We start from the raw sequence: 17,893 nt of genomic DNA on the forward strand, positions 1-17,893 counted from the left end.
AGCTGATAAAATGGACAATGAGTACAGAAACAAGGAGGTGGTCATAATGTTATGCCTGATCGGTGTGTATCAGCAAGAATTTCATGAAAATTATCTAAAGGAGAGGAACACAACGACCCTTTGGCAGCCAGACATGTAACAGGCTGCCATAGCCTGAGGGATACTTGATGACAATATCAACACAGCACCATTGACAGTAATTTGTATGCTGAGTATGTCTTGGCTGGCTGACTGGCTGGCTTTGTTTCTGCGGGGTGGCAGATCCAAATGAATACTGTGACAGGTTATGTGCATCCTATCTATTCCACAGTAGGAAATACCCACAAACTCATTCAGCTCTACTTCTTCCCCATTAACATTTTTTGGCAGCGTCTGCCTCATACAGTAGACCTGTGAGGCTGACAGCTTCTGGCGGGTGCTGTACCTTTGCCAGCCAGGCAGCGCGGTTCCATTCCCCATACGTCTGCAGATACCGACATGCATCCGCCGCTTTGTCAATCAGGCACAGCAACTGCACCCCCTCTGCAGAGAGAGAGAGAGAGAGAGAGAGGAGAGAGAGAGAGAGAGAGAGCAAGCAGGGAGTAAAAACAGCACAATGGCACAGTCAATTACCAACAACAGCTCTGGAAGTCCCTTGACAAATGCGTGTCTGTATGTGTGGTGTGGCGTTCAGGGCTGAGGGGTGCAATAATCCTCCGCTGTGCTGTCATGAGGGCTGGAGTTTGGCACCCTGTTTTTTTTTTTAGTGCGTGAAGTGATGAGGAAAAGTGCCCTGGGTTCTCTGCGAAGACTGTGTAGGGCCTTCTTTGAGGTCTTTCTGAAAGGAGTGACACTAAGAACCAGGGGTGTAAAAGTGTGGCGTTCTGCACAAACTCTTTTCAAATGGTGAAATTTTTACTTTTTGGGATTTTTAAGCTTTTTAACAAAATTAACACTCAAGTTTTAATAATGATAATAATAACTAGAAAGGGAAAGCTCGTGAACGAACTTTAAGATGGCTTGAAAAAGCCAGCTAATTCTGTTAAAACGTTAAAATGGTGGAAGACTGTCGATGGTTGTTAAAATGTTGCTAAGCGGATGCTGCGGTATCCAAGGCGGATGGTAATGCATTGGTAGGTGCCATCCTTAAATTCTGTGCCACCTTAAATTTAGTGCTATGTTAATTGCAGTTCCACCTTAAATTCAGTGCCCCCTTAAATGTAGTTCCACCTTAAATTCAGTGCCACCTTAAGTTTAGTGCTACCTTAAATGGAGATCCACCTTAAGTTCTATGCCACCTTAAATGTAGTTCCACCTTAAATTCAGTAACACCTTTATTTTAGTGCTACCTTAAATGAAGTTCCACCTTAAATTTAGTGCCACCTTAAATGAAGTTCTACCTTAAATACTGATACTGCTGTGCATTAGGTTGTAAGCGTGTGAGTCTGTGTGTACTGTGCATGAGTGTCTGTGTGAGAGATGTCCATTGTGACTTCTGGCAGGTACATTTGAATGTCCCGAACATTGCGCCCATTCATTTCCTACGGGAAAAAATATCGTCTTTGAACGATAATTTTACTTTTTATACACTTTTTATTCTGGTGGCAGCTCAAAGTGATTTACGGACAGGTGATAAAGCTTAACAGTAATGCAAGAAATTATAAGCATTAAGTTTGAATCATATAAGAAAATGACACAGATCACATTAAAAGATAAATACCAAAAGGATAAACTGACCTTCTCCTTCCTTATTCAAGTGGGTTATCTTCCGTTTAATCTTCTCAGAAAACTTAGAAAAACGAATAACTTGTACTTAATGGCCATTTGACTGGAGTTCAAAGTCGACTGGAAACGAAGGATGGTCTCTGACTTTTGCACAGTATTGTATATTGATGAAAAATGTATGAAAAATACAGCCCATGGATATGAAATGTACCAACAATTACAAAATGACTTAAAAGTGATGAAAAACATGGAGTGCATGCAGAATAGTCTCAGGAATAGCTGACAGCCTGTCATAGGAGAGCTACACAGGTGGGAAATCAGCAATACTGAGTGACATTTTGTGGACATTTTGTGTACCTGCCAGCTTGCCGCTGGCGATCATGTTGGTGGCCACCAGCTTGATGGTGCTCTGGGATGGCCCGGAGGAGGGGATGGTGGTCACCAGACAGGCCTTGAGCGAGTCGCAGTAGTAGCTGGGGTTATCTGCGCTCGTTTCCAACAGCAGCTGCACCGCTCGATCCGTCTGTGGAGACAAGCAAACGTCACAGTTACGTAGCCTGTAAATGAACTGGTTTTCTGTAACTGACTCAGTCTGATTACATTAACACTTACATAAAGAATGCATAGATTCAGAGCACAGCAGACAGAAGCAGGTGCTCTGCTCTGACTTGTCAGATTGTAAACAAAACAGTAGAGTAGAAGTAAAATTATTATTGATTATTATATTATGAGCAGTACTTATTACTCTGACATTGAGTAGAATTCATTGGATTTATAAGGATGTGAGTTAACTGGATTTCAAATGTCATACAAGTCTGGAGCAAAGCTAGCACTGTTAAAGCTGAGCCTAGCTCTAATCTTAACTCTTCATATGAGTTGACTTGTGTACATTGCTAGAAATCTCTTTCAAAAAAATAAAATAATAAAGGCATGTACATTAATCTTCTACATTCCTATTTAACAAAACAACAGCTTAGGTGTACAATTTAAGGTTTAATAATCTTGAGTTAGAAAATTGACCGAACTCAAAGCTGAACACACTGTGGTAAATAAAGTTAAAAGGTCTATGTCTCAGCATTGTGCAGTGAACCGATCACACTCAGAAGGAGAGCTCAGAAAAAAACAATGCAGTGATTTGGACCAATGATAGTTAGGAGAAGGTCTCAGAACACAATGACAAGGTGATTAAGACCAATCACAGTCAGGGGGAGGTCTCAAAACACAATGACAGGGTGATTAGGACCAATCACAGTCAGGGGGAGGTCTAAGAACACAATGACAAGGTGATTAGGACCAATCACAGTCAGGGGAGGTCTCAGAACACAATGACAAGGTGATTAGGACCAATCACAGTCAGGGGAGGTCTCAGAACACAATGACAAGGTGATTAAGACCAATCACAGTCAAGGGAGGTCACAAAACACAATGACAAGGTGATTAGGACCAATCACAGTCAGGGGGAGGTCTCAAAACAAAATGACAGGGTGATTAGGACCAATCACAGTCAGGGGGAGGTCTCAGAACACAATGAAAAAGTGATTAAGACCAATCACAGTTGGGGGGAGGTCCCTGAATAAACACTGCAGTGATTTGGATGAATCATTGTAAGGGGGACGGCATCTCAAAACAGATTATGGAGTGATATTGACCGATCACAATCAGGGGGAGGTCTCAGAACACAACGATGAGGTGATTAGGACCAATCACAGTCAGGGGGAGGTCTCAGAACACAACGATGAGGTGATTAGGACCAATCACAGTCAGGGGGAGGTCTCAGAACACAACGATGAGGTGATTAGGACCAGTCACAGTCAGAGGGAGGTCTCAGAACACAATGACAAGGTGATTAGGACCAATCACGGTCAGGGGGAGGCCTCAGAACACAACGATGAGGTGATTAGCACCAATGACAGTCAGGGGGAGGCCTCAGAACACAACGATGAGGTGATTAGGACCAATCACAGTCAGGGGGAGGCCTCAGAACACAATGACGAGGTGATTAGGACCAATCACAGTCAGGGGAGGTCTCAGAACACAATGACAAGGTGATTAGGACCAATCACTGGTCAGAGGGAGGTCTCAGAACACAACGATGAGGTGATTAGGACCAATCACGGTCAGGGGGAGGTCTCAGAACACAACAATGAGGTGATTAGGACCAATCACAGTCAGGGGGAGGTCTCAGAACACAATGACAAGGTGATTAGGACCAATCACAGTCAGGGGGGAGATCTCAGAACAAAACGATGAGGTGATTTGGACCAATCATGGTCAGGAGCAGGTCTCAGAACAAAACAATGAGGTGATTAGGACCAATCACGGTCAGGGGGAGGTCTCAGAACACAATGACAAGGTGATTAGGACCAATCACAGTCAGGGGGGAGATCTCAGAACAAAACGATGAGGTGATTTGGACCAATCATGGTCAGGAGGAGGTCTCAGAACAAAACGATGAGGTGATTAGGACCAATCACAGTCAGGGGGAGGTCTCAGAACACAACGATGAGGTGATTAGGACCAATGACAGTCAGGGGGAGGTCTAAGAACACAACGATGAGGTGATTAGGACCAATGACAGTCAGGAGGAGGTCTCAGAACACAATGACAGGGTAATTAGGACTAATCACAGTCAGAGGAGGTTTTAGAACTAAGAACGTGGTGTTAAGGACCAATCATAGATGGAGGGAGGTCTCAAAATGAAAAACATGGAGATTTGGACCAATCACTGTCAGGAGGAGGTCTCAGAACAAACACTGCACAAACAAACTCAGATCTCCAAGTCAATTTTGCCAAAAAATTGTTTTGTCTCAAAATGCCATTATGATCTGAAGCATTCTGCCCACGCAACTGTTCCATAATATTATTTCTACTCTTTGATACTTATTGAAATGTCTTTCTCACTGGAAACCAGATGCAGTTGAGGTCCGTAATACTCGACCACATTGGCCAAGAACTTATATGGGAACGCACACAATGCCTTTTATGTTTAGCCACCCATGAAAAGCTCTAATTGAAAATGCTCCCACACACGCAGCCATTGATTTGTCTCCCAACGACCACAGAAGATAGCAGAAGATTGCAGGGATTGCACGCAGGATAATTTGCGAGGTGCATGCCTCGATGAGTGTGTGAGCGCGAGGAAGAGAGAGTGAGCAAGCAGGGGAAAGATGAACAAATCCATCAAATAAAGGCTGAAGGGCACCTCATTCTTCTTCTCATCTGCTCAAGTAGGGTAATAATCAGAGATAAACTCACCTAAATTCCATATTAACTGTCAAAATCCATAGAGCTTATGGCATTTCCCATGTTATTAGCCATCACATATGCCTACTTCCTCAGCCTCTCTAAAGGACAAGGGTAAATAGTAAAGGACTGGTGGTGTTCAAATGGCCTTTCGGTCTGTAATGTTAGTTCCTCAAATACCCTTTTAATCATAACTGGTGAGGATTTTAATTGTGAGTGATTCTTGATAATGGTAACTCTGACAGATGAATGTGTTTGGTAATGCTGTAGTACTCAAGTCTGATATCAAGGCTGTGCATTAAAGGGGACATATTATGCTCATTTTCAATTTTTGGGGTCCAATAAAATAGATTTACATGCTTCAGTGTTTACATGCACTCAATAATTTCTTCAGTTATCCAATTATTAAAATGGTTGTGTTTAAACACCATACTACGCCGGCGTTTAGGGCCACTGTTCATAAAAATAAAAATAGCAGACTTTGAGAATAAAGTTATAATATTTTTAGAAAAAAAGTCGAAATATTTCAAGAAAAAAGTCCTAATATTACGAGGACAAAGTGGGCTAACTGTAGGGGGGCTAACTGTAGGGGGGCTGCCATAACGCGTTGGGGTCTTGGTTGCTGTACTGGCGCCGGAGCTCCACTCACTCCTGTCTCTCTGTGGATCATTCTGATCATCATTCTCACTGTCTGTGAAACTTCATGCCCTCTTTGAATGGGGGGAGATGCAGCCCCCGATAGCCGTGTAGACGACCCTGCCTGCGATTCTCCTTCAACAACACAGACAGACAGTTTCCTCCGAGTCCGTCTGGCTCTTTATTCTAGATAAACACAGTTTCCTGCTCAGCCGTTTCAGCCGGTTCTTATCCTAATAACAGGCTGGTGCTGATGTGCAGGGAGAGACAGGGAGACTGAGTGTTTCTTTATGGGTGAATCGATATGAAAGTAGAACTCCACCAACTCACACACCCCTCATTTAACACGAGGAGGCGCTGCTTCACTTCGCAAAGCCTTTGGCCACAATATTGCAACCTTTCCTGGTATTAACGCCACTTTAATGTCGTAATTCTACGACTTTAAATATTATGACTTTTTTCTTGAAATATTACGACTTTATTCTCAAAGTCTACTATTTTTACTTTTATTAATAGCCCTAAAGTGCCATCATACCAAACTCCGATCTAGAAATCCGATTAAGAAATCTGATAAAGAGAGCTGGATTTTAGCTCAGTAATCAGATTTCTCATAAACTCTTGTAAATGTAAACTCTTGTAAATGCAATCTCTCACCCTGCTTTCTTTCGGATTGGCGGTACCAGAAATAAGTGAGCAGCGCTGCTGTGAGATGGCCACAAAACACTTTTTGAGTGGCGCTGAAACCAAACACGAAATAAAGGATTTAAATATTCATCTTCTAGATGATGTATGTTCATATTTTCAGGTAAAATGGCGTAATGTTTAAAAAAAAGCTGCAGCATGAAGTTTGAGTTTTACATTACATTTACGTCACATCTTCGTCTGTGAGTTTACTGACTGGTTGCAAAGCAGAAATCTGATTACTGTCTCACTCAAAATCTGATTTTCTGCAGTTATCGGATTATTAAGTGCATATAACGCACTCATTGTTTTTCTCATACTGTACATCTCTGTTCACTCTCTGTCTGAAATGCTCTGTTAAGAGCACCTGTATCTTTACGCCCCGCCTCCTGATGAGCCCTGTGTGCTTTGATTGGTCGTCTCGCCTACTGTTCTGATTGGTCAACCACCAGAGCAGCAACCTGCCACAAGTTCCTTCTCTACACCGATGTGACTGTTCTTACAATGGTGTCGGTTCTGCCGTATCAGATTGAGCAGGTCTGATCCTGAAAGTCAGGTAGATCAAGTTAGACCTGATCCACCTTCGCAAGCTGGACTGGAGCAGGATGTTTCAGAGCAGGACGCTTTTACTCTGCAGCTCTCTGTGTGAGGGCGTGCCGAGCTCGCCGGTAGGCAGGCAGTAAGGACTGTGTTACGAGATAATGTCATCTTGTAACAAAGGAAAAAGGCTGGAATTCCAACAAGGCATTTCAGAAAAGTGGATTCTTTGGAAGAAAGTTTCTCCCTCTGGAGTGAACTTTGAGCTTTGCAGAACGTTTACATTCACAAAAAGCTACACAACACACTAAAGGAAAGGGAAAAACCAGAAAAGCATAATATTTATAGCATTTAATAGACTCACACAGTTTTCATTTAGTCTCAGTTTCAAATAAAGGAGAACTTTTAAAGCCCCACGGAACCTAAATCTGAACCTAAAACTGATATAACTGACATATTTTGATTAAATTCTCCTTTTTCAATGTCAACTAGGAGGTCCTAATCTTGAGCAGTGCTTACATGAGCAGTTTCCTCACCAATCACAAGGGTTATATCATCTTTCTCACCTAAACAGCTTTAACAAAACTTTGGCCTCTGAGTCAAGTAAAGCTAACCACCAAGCGAAAGCTAACCTAGCAAGCATAACTCATCCGTCTGCCTGTTATGTGTTCATTTGTTTGTCTGGTCAGCATTCCCTGAATGCACACTCAGAACTAAAGTGAACAACCACCTTACCTTCTTTTAGGATATTGCTATATCAAAACTGGATAATGTTTTCAGTGAGTGGACACTGTGGGGACAGTCTACAACACCACCTGTAAATTTAGGGCCCATTTCACTTGCGCTGCTCTGCTTCAGTGACGTAGCAGGCTCTGAACGGTGGACTGACGGCTGTCAATCATGCAAGCTCATCAGAATACAAACCGAAAACCAAAAATATCGGGACAGTAGGAAAAATGTGAATAAAAACAGACAGGAATGATTTACTCCCTTTTTATTTGTATTCTATTAAAAACAGTACAAAGATATTTAATGTTTCTCCTAATTAACTTGTTGTTTTTGTATACATACGCTTATTCTAAATTTGATTCCTGCAACAAAAAACTTGGGACATATATGGTACATCGCGCTTCTTAATGTGTAGCATGTTTTCAAAGGGAAACATTTCAGGCAGGCAAGTCTAGTGCCTGCACTCTCTTACTACCAAGCCACGCAGTTGTAACGTGCAGAACGTTGCTTGGTGTTGTATTGCTGAAACAAGTAGGGACGTCCCTGAAAAAGACTGCGTCTAGATGGCAGCATATACTGCACTACAATGCATAGGTGCCCCTCTGCATTAATGGTGCCTTCACGTTACCCACTAACACAGCCCCTATACCACCTGGTAACAATCTGGGTGGTGTTATTCCTCTCTGGCCTGGAGAACAAGATGTCCACTATTTCCATAGACGATCTGACAGTGGGATTCGTCAAAGATCAGCACAAATTTCAAACCTAACCTGTATGAACCGCCCCTTCTGATGCTGCTGCTGCTGCAGAGACTCGAATTATTTAATCAGAGCCATTGCTTCACCTGCTTTTCCCCTTTTTCTGCATTTTAATATTTTATACTAACGTTAAAGCCTTATTTTCTGTTTTTACAGCTCTTTTGTTTTTGTTTGCTATCTGACGGCGACCAGAGGAGGATGGGTTCCCCTTTTGCGTCTTGGTTCCTCTCAAGGTTTCTTCCTCTTGCTCTTAGAGAGTTTTTTTCTTGCCACTGTCACCACTGGTGACGCTCATGGGGGTTCGTACCTGGATTGTTCTGTAAATTCTGCTTTGCGACAACACCTGTTGTAAAAGCGCTATACAAATAAACTTTGACTTGATTTGACATTTCCACGAAGCCTCAGTCCATTTCAGATCTGCTTTAGCCCAGAGAAGTTGGCGGCGTTTCTGGAAATTGTTGCTATATGGCTTCCGCTTTGCAAAGTAGAGTTTTAAGCTGCATTTGTAGATGCAGCAACCGACTGTGTTTACTGACAAGGCTTTCCTAAGTATTCCTAAGCCCATGTGGTTAGATTTATCACAGCAGCATGTCTGTTTTTAAGCAGTGCCATCTACACACAGAGATTTCTCTGAATCTATTAATCATGTTATGGACTGTAGATGGTAAAATCGCTAAATTCTGAACTAAACGCTGGACTATCTGGTCACACAGCTCCTTGCACGACAGCATCACCTGTTACCTACTGATCATTCTACAAACTTACATTGCCCCTGTCCCAACTTTCTTGGAATGTGTTGCAGGTATCAAATTTGGAATTATAGTATATTCACAAAAATCAATAAAGCTGATAAGGTAAAATATTAAATCTCTCTTTTTTGTGCTGTTTTCAATTAAATACCGTTAAATTAAAGACAGTTTTCAAATCACTGCATTTTGTTTTTATTTGCCTTTTACCATTTTTAGCAACTGTCCCTTTTTTGGAGCTGGGTTTGTATTAGGCGACTCTCAGACAGTTCTCAGATTACTGAGCTTGGGGCGGCACGGTGGTGCAGTGGGTAGCGCTGTCGCCTCACAGCAAAAATGGCCTGGGTTCGATTCCCGGCCGGGCGGGCGACCAGGGTCATTTCTGTGTGGAGTTTGCCTGTTCTCCCTGTGTCTGCGTGGGTTTCCTCCCACAGTCCAAAAACATGCAGTCAGGCCGATTGGACGTGCTAAAATTGCCCCTAGGTGTGAGTGTGTGTGTGTGACTGTGTATGTCTGTCTGTCTGCCCTGCGATGGACTGGCGACCTGTCCAGGGTATATCCTGCCTTCCGCCCAATGACAGCTGGGATAGGCTCCAGCACCCCACCGCGACCCAGAAGGGTAAGCGGTTTAGATGATGTATGTATGTATATTACTGAGCATCAACAACATAAACAAAATTAAACTGCCACATTTTCTGCATCTTTAAAATACAATCTTCACTCAGATCAGCTAGCGGGAAAAAACAAGTCACCTCATTCATGCCTACTGTCAATACTTCGAATGTAGAGCTGTTGTCGGTGTCTGTCATGTATAATGAATGTAAAATGAACACATCTCTTTTTTATATGTTCTGTTTATTATTGATAGTGGCAAACCATGAAAACACAAAAGGAGTAACTAACCTGTCCCAGAAGAAGCAGCTGGTCAGCGCATTTTTTAGTGTGCTCATAGCTGGACCTCTTCACCTCCTGCAGATGAACCCTCTCAAGCTGGAACCTCTGCTCAGAGAGAGAGAGAGAGAGACAAAGAGAGATGCAAACAGGACACTTCAGTCATTTCCTTTCATCTGTGAGAGCTCTGACAACAGAGAAAGGCAGAGGGGAGAGGCAGAGGGGAGAGACAGAGGGGAGAGACAGAGGGGAGAGACAGAGGGGAGAGGCAGAGGGGAGAGGCAGAGGGGAGAGAGGGGCCTATTTAGCGCAGAAGACTCGCATCAACAAACAACAAAAAATCTTGCCCTAAAAATGATTCACCTTCTTTTTGGTTTGTGTTTTTGCACAGCGTTTCAGTTCACATCAGAGTTTGTTCCATTTTTATGTGGGTTGCTGTGGTAAGCAGAGAAAAGGGTCCTGCATCCGTGACATTTCTACGCCACTCCATTAGTCAGAAACAGAGAGAGGGAACTGGGACGAAAAACAACTCAAAAGTGGAGCGACTCATTTTGGACAGTAGGGGTCTCGCCAAGTCTCGCAAAACCCACAACAAAATCAGCAGGCATGAATTATTATTTCCACACTGGGGCAGAATGGGGGAGAAAAACTGGTTCATGTCAGTAAATTTTACCACATCACATGTAGGTGGTCATTTGATGCACATTGATTTTCATTTAAAAAACAATGTGTAATAAGAATAATAACAATTATTATTATTATTATTATTATTATTTATAGAACACCTTTCATGTCACTACTGTTGATACTACTGTATCTCCAAAAGGATAACTTTACAGGAGAAGGAAAAAACATACTTCACTTTTAGTGTAAGTCTATGTAAATGTTTTTGTATGTAAAGTTTCCAAGCTATTTTGGTTCACTTCTTTTGGTCCATTCATCATAAAATATACACAAAACATTAAGAGCAACAGGCATTTCTAAATTATGTCAAAAAAAAAGAAAAACAAAAAAAACATGGCGCTGTCAGAGGATCCTACAAGTCCGTTCATGTAATTTCTGCCCTGCCCAGAGTGCCAAAGTGCATAGCCTGTAAAAAATTGCCATCCTCTGTTGCATCCCTCACTACACAGTTCCAAGCTGCCTCTGGAAGCAATATCAGCACATTAAATTGGTTTCACATTGAATCACATTTCACTATCTGGCAGTCTGATGGATGAATCTGGGTTTGGTGGATGCCAGGAGAATGGCACCTACTGGAATGCGTAGGGCCAACAGTAAAGTTTGGTGGAGGAGGGATAATGGGCTGGGCTGTTTTTCAGGGATTGGGCCCCTCAGTTCCAGTGAAGGGTGATGTTGATGCTACAGCACAAAGACATTTTACACAGTTATCTGCTTCCAGCTTTGTGTCAGCAGTTTGGGGGAGAGCCTTTCCTGTTCCATTACTGAACCCCTGTGCAAAAAGCAGCTCCATAAAAACATGGTTTGAGGAGTTTAGTGAAGAGGAACTCCAGTGGCCTGCACAGAGCCCTGACCTCAACCCCACTGAACACCTTTGGGACGAACTGGAACAGAGATCGTGAGCCAGGCCCTCTTGTCCAACAACAGTGTCTGACCTCACAAATGCTCTTTTGACCGAATGGACACAAATTCCCACAGACACTCTCCAACATCTTGTGGAAAGCTTCCCAGAAGAGTGGAGGCTGTTATAGCTGCACAGAGGGGCAACTCCATGTTAGTGATCATGGTTTTTGAATAGCATGTCCAACAACCTTATACAGGTGTGATGGTCAGGTGTCCACATGCTTATGGTCATATAGCGTATAAGAAGGTGCTAATCCACTATTGGCTTTAAAAATAAGCTTAAATTGCATTCTGTACTGAGCAGGAAACCAGTACTCAGCATTCAGGTCCATTAGTCCATCACATGGAAAGTGCTGGCATACCTCTTTGGAGGTGCATTTCTATTCCTCACTGCCCTCATACTGATTGGATTCTGGGCACACAGTAGGAGAAAGTGATGAAACTCAAACAAGAGTCAGTCCACCTCACTGAGGCATAATGAACACTATTGGGAGCAGCAATAAAGTAAGAAATGAAACTGTCCACAAAATGACATGCTGAATTTTTAAAACACCCAAAAGCATCCAATCAGCATTATTAAACAGAGTGTGTGTGTGTGTGTGTGTGTGTGTGTGTGTGTGTGTGTGTGTGTGTGTGAGTAAATGGGATGTCGAGCAACTGGCTTTCAGTGCATCTGCGGTTTCATCACAAAGAAACAGAACGTAATTATGGGCGATATTTAGAAAATCACTATCACATAATTTCATTGAAAAACAAAAGATTATTGTGTACATTTGTAAAGAAACATTTGGGCAGCCTTGGTCAAACAACATGTTTTGTTGATTTTATAAAGTAAAAAATAAGTGAACACATCCTCCACAGAGAAACACTTCTGCACATTCTAATGCAAAATTACTATTTATTTACTGAATTTAACACACTGGGAAAAAAAAAACAAACATAAAATGTGGCATGTACAAAGGTTATGGCACAGTTAGCAGGTTATGTTTTATTATTCCCAGTATGTTAGTAAATAAATATGTGCTCTAAATGTTGGAGAAAATCGCCACTTATTTTCACTTAGAAAGTCAACAGCACATGTAATTTGACTAGGGGATCCAAACTTTCACACGACTGTATATCGCCACCTACGTGACCCACTGTAGCTTAGGCTTAATTTCTTTTGTTAGCTTACAGTCCAGCCTACATGCTGTTTAAGCTACTCTGCCTGGTAATTAACTAATTTCGCTTCCCGGTTTATAATCTGTGATTACAAACTTATGCGTTCACAACATCCTGCTGGTGTGGATTCATTCCAGTTTCCTCCCTTTCAATGAAGCACACAAAAGCTACTTGCTTGTTAATGGGTCTCACTTGTTCAGAATCTTGCTAAATTAATATTTTAACAATACTTTTAAAATACAATTACAACAATAGAGAAAATAACATTACATGTAAATATTATTTAAGTTTATCTGGCAAATGGTTTTGATTAAGCTACAATTGTATGCAAAAAATTGAGAACTCTTGGTCAGATTCCATGTTTTGTTGATTTTCTGTGTAAATAAAGTGTAAATAAGTGTAAATACTCATCCTCTACAGAGAACACACTTTAATAGGACATTTTTCTGCATGTTTAAGTGCACAATTTCTATTTATCTATTAAACATATATAGAAATTAAATAGAAAATTGAACCTTTTGTGTTGTTTGTTCAGCAATTAAACAGTAATTGTGCATTAAAATGTGCAGAAGTCAGATTAGAAAATCAACAAAAAATTGAATTTGACCAGGGGTGCCCAAACTTCTACATCTGACTGTATCTATCAGTTTAATTTTCTGAATACTGGCGATTATCATTGTCAGGCACTGGTTTACTTATTATTTGCCTGGCCCTAGCCCCCACACACGACACACACATGATATCATTATTTATTTTTTAATAATTCCACTGTCTATTATATTTCGCAATCAGTAATGTCTTCATTTTGCATTTATAATATCAGACCCGAGTGGGTCCCATGGCAAAGCATCCCACTGGTGGAATCATTAAAGCTACATTAAGGAAGTGCAAAATTTGAACTGTGTCTTTTAATGTCAGCTCATAAGAAGTATGAAACTGTCAGACTCAATATCACATCAGACCAATAAACCTTTATGATCAATCCTTTGAGAAACCGGACGCCTGAAAACCTCATTTTCATTCTGCCGCCATTTCCGAAGACTTGCTCAGAGGCACAAACTGAAAAGCTTTGACTAATTTTATGGATGGGAGCTCGTGTTCAGCCAGTAGACACACCTGTCACTCTCCTAATACTGTTCTCACTACAGAATGTCTGATTATACAGAGTCATGAAAGGTTATTACTCAGTTTTACCAAAGAATCTAATAGAACTCATATCAGACTAATACAAACCTGAACAGCCTGTAAAGTTATATTATTTATCTACCAAAAAATGGCAGACTACGTTCAGCACCTTAGTGAGGGCAAGTAATTATTCCATATCTTAAAAGCTACTTTTGATTTCAACCAAACGTTTCGCCCAGTTCAGTCGTGTCTGGCCCGCTCTTGTGTTCAGCAATGTTTTCTCAGTGGGTTTTCAAGCATGAAATGTTTGGAACAGTTCCTGTCATTGCATCTAATTGGGGGTTTGGTCTGAGGTTTCTCTAAAACCTGATGTGGCAAAGCACTCGAAACCGCAAGGATTCACAATTTCATCGGCCTTAAATCATCTGGTTCACTGAGCACCCAATCTGGTCTCTCGACGCTACTGCTCACAACCCTTAGACCCATAGACTATTTCCAAGCTACAATACATGGCCAAAAGTATGTGGACACCTGACCATCACACCTATATGAGCTTGTTGGACATTCCATTCCAAAACCATGGGCATTAATATGGAGTTGCCACCCTTTGCAGCTATAACAACCTCCACTCTCTACTCAGAGTGTGTCTATGGGAACTTGTGCCTATTCAGTCAAAAGAGCATTTGTGAGATCAAGCACTGATGTTGGACACTGTAGGCCTGGATCACAATCGACGCTCCAGTGTATCCCAAAGGTGTCCAGTGGTGTTGCCAGATAGTGAAGTGTAATTAATCACTCCAGAGAACATGTTTCCACTGCTCCAGAGTCCAGTGGCGGTGTGCTTTACACCATTCCAGCCTGGCACTTGGCATTGCGCATGGTGATCTTAGCCTTGTGTGCAGGCGCTCGGGCCCCGGAAACCTATTTCATGAAGCTCCTGGCGCACAGTTCTTGTGCTGATGTTGCTTCCAGAGGTAGTTTGTAACTCTGTAGTGAGTGAAGCAACAGAGGATAGGAGATTTTTACATGCTGCATACTTTACCGCTTGGCAGCCCCGCTCTGCGAGTTTGTGTGGTCTACTGCTTCGTAGCTGAGCAGTTGTTGCTCCTAGATGCTTCCATTTCACAATAATAGCACTTACAGTTGACGGGGCAGATCTAGTGGGGAGGATATTTCACAAACTGACTTGTGGCAGAGGCGGCATCCTATGATGCTGTGTTGAAAGTCACTGAGCTCTTCAGTACGACCCATTTTACTGCTAGTGTTTGTCTATGGAGACTGCATGGCTATGCACTTGATTTTATACGCCTGTTAGCAATGAGTGTGTCCAAAACACCTGAACTTAACAATTAGGAGTGTCCACATACTTATGGCAATATAGTAAATCATAACAACCCAACAATGAAAGTTTTGTCAGTTAGAAAGCAGGAGCAGCTTTGATCTGAATGATTGTGCAGTAGTAATCAGGACTCAGGGACTTCGATTCATTCCAAAGGACGTGATGAATGGCAATGTCCATACAAATGAATTCTCTGACAAACAGCAGTAATCCTGTAGTATTCTCAGAATAATGATATCTTAGGCCTTTGAAAAACACTCCAGGCAGCAGGTCTTTCTGAGCCATCACAACAGATCCATCAGCCAGAAGGCCTAATCAATGTTAAGAAGGCAGCGGTCAATAATTAAGATAGGAATGAGTTGGGCAGCAATGCATTTGATGTCTGTTTTCATCTACAGGGGCATAGACAGAGATGAGTAAATGAACGTTGATGTGAATGTTCACACTCTTTTTCGAATGAGGAGATACACTCAAAAGTTTCACTCGTCATAATAAGCTTTTGTTATTTTCTATTCAACAGAAACATACAATCTAGATTTTAATATTATAAGCTAGACACCAAAAGGTATTATTAGTTATTTATTTAATATTTAATGTAATTTGGGATCAAGAAGATGTTAAAGGGACAATTTATTGCTGGTTTGACAAATAGAATCCAAATATTTAGGCTCCTTGATGCAATTCAGCAGCCAGATACTCACTGGGTTGTGTTTACACTGCAAAAAATGATATCTTGGCAAGTAAAATGATCTTGCGTCTAGTGAATCTAGTCTAGCGGGCAGTCGTGGGCTGGAGGTTAGGGAACCAGCCCTGTGACCGGAAGGTTGCTGGTTTGAGCCCTGAGCTGACAGTACGTGACTGAAGTGCCCTTGAGCAAGACACCTAACGCCCGGCTGCTCCCTGGGCACTGTGGATAGGGCTGCCCACCGCTCGGGGCAAGTGTGCTCACTGCCCCCTAGTGTGTGTGTGCATTCACTAGTGTGTATGTGGGTGTTTCATGCATGGATGGGTTAAATACAGAGGTGAAATTTCCCCTTTGTGGGACTAATAAGAGTCATTTACTCTTTAATTTAATCTTAATATTTCTCATTTTGAGCGCTGTAAGGATGAGATGATACTTATTTCTAGACATTTTTTACTAGTGAAATTCTCTCACTATATAGGCAGATAACTTTGCTTGTTCTTCTGCTATTTTTAAAATAAACAAAATTATCTGCAAATATAGCGAGATACTGTTCCTTGATGAAATTACTTACAAGTAAAAATGTCTAGAAATAAGTTAAACAGGCTTACTGCAATCTCAATATGAGGAATATTAGATATATCAACTATATTAAAGATAATTTCACTTTTTTGCAGTGTACCTGTAAGCTTAGAAATGCCGGAAATTTTTGTCCTTAATGATTATATTCACGACCTTTTGTGTCGTGTCTAAGTGCAAAATTTACAAGAAAGCTGAAGTGAGGAACGTCGCCTGCCATTATCGGCAAAGAGACGACAAAAAGTCACTACAGGCGAAAAATTGAATATTAGGAAGAAACAAAACAGAGAATCAAATATGAGGATCTAGAATCAGCATTTCAGTCTGGACAACGAACATCACCTGCAAGCAAGTTATGGTCATCCACAGAGACGTATAGTGAAGGAATCTGCCATTCATTCAGTGTTTATAGAGTGTGAACGAAAGGCTCCACGTCAGCGTCTCGAGGTGAGTGCAGCTTTTTGACTGTTGCAGCTGGATAGCAAAGTACATCAGGAGCAAGACTGACTTTCTTCGTTATTGAGATATACGATCATCTCTGTCTTTTTGATGAGCATTAGACGCTTTAGAAAAGTCTGCGTTCCTTGGATGGGTGAAGCTTCTCTGTGAGAGGTGGATACTTATTTAAACCCTGCTCTCAGGAGCCGCTAAGAGATATTCTAACAAATTGAGATCAGACCCGCTGCTTGCTCCTCTGTCTTTGATGACGTTTTGTAGTGGCGTATTCTGGCTCCAAAATGTTTAATCAGACCTCTGTATGCAACCTGTATGCAAAGCTACTATTGTCCAGATGTTGTTCTGGAATTCTGTAGTTTGAAGCCGAAGCTTTTCAACACTTGGTTACGTCACCAAGACTCATAATTAGACCAAAGAATAGACTATCTTGGACCCAAAAGGTGCAATAAAAACATTTAAATTTCTTTTTCAGTCAGAAATCTTCTTCTATGACCACATAGCTGTAAAACTGGTAAACTTTCTTGTAATAAATGATAAACAATATAATATAATTGTCTAGTTCCTTTTGAAATATGACACAATCCTGTTATTACCTTAATTATTAATCAGAACTATGTTCTTGACATTTTACAGCTTATGCAATCATTTTAGAACAATATATAACTCAATTCATCATTCTGGACACATCTAACGTTTCTTTTTTCTTCTCTTTCAGACTCTCAGTTTGTAAACAGAACAGGTTAACTATATACTAGAATCATTTTATATATTTATCTACAACCAAATGAGATTTATTTTATTTAAACTGATTTGATTACAAACTTTTGAATGGTAATACATACCACAGAACATGGCTAGAGTGGGTCATGACCTCTTAACCTCATAAAAGCATGTCCTTGAGGACATGTAGAGCCAGCAAGCAATTTTGAAACACTGATCATATCAGGGCTGTTCTAGTTCTCTCTCCAGACTGTGGAAATCCTGATGAAATCCTGACAGTGAAGTCATGATTGCTTGATTACTACTAGGGCTGCATGAAAAA

The 17,893-nt window shown here is 41.3% G+C and overlaps 1 protein-coding gene across 1 annotated transcript in view; it reads right to left on the reverse strand.

Moving 5' to 3' along the window:
• wdr11 (WD repeat domain 11) overlaps positions 1–17,893 on the reverse strand; it is a 154,636-nt gene that overhangs the window by 6,740 nt on the left and 130,003 nt on the right. The window contains 3 exon segments of the mRNA XM_036573658.1: positions 425–522; positions 2,062–2,227; positions 9,938–10,033. Coding sequence (XP_036429551.1) covers positions 425–522; positions 2,062–2,227; positions 9,938–10,033 — 360 coding nt within the window.

The sequence above is a fragment of the Colossoma macropomum genome, unplaced genomic scaffold (genome assembly GCF_904425465.1).
Source record: "Colossoma macropomum unplaced genomic scaffold, Colossoma_macropomum, whole genome shotgun sequence".
Taxonomy (NCBI): domain Eukaryota; kingdom Metazoa; phylum Chordata; class Actinopteri; order Characiformes; family Serrasalmidae; genus Colossoma; species Colossoma macropomum.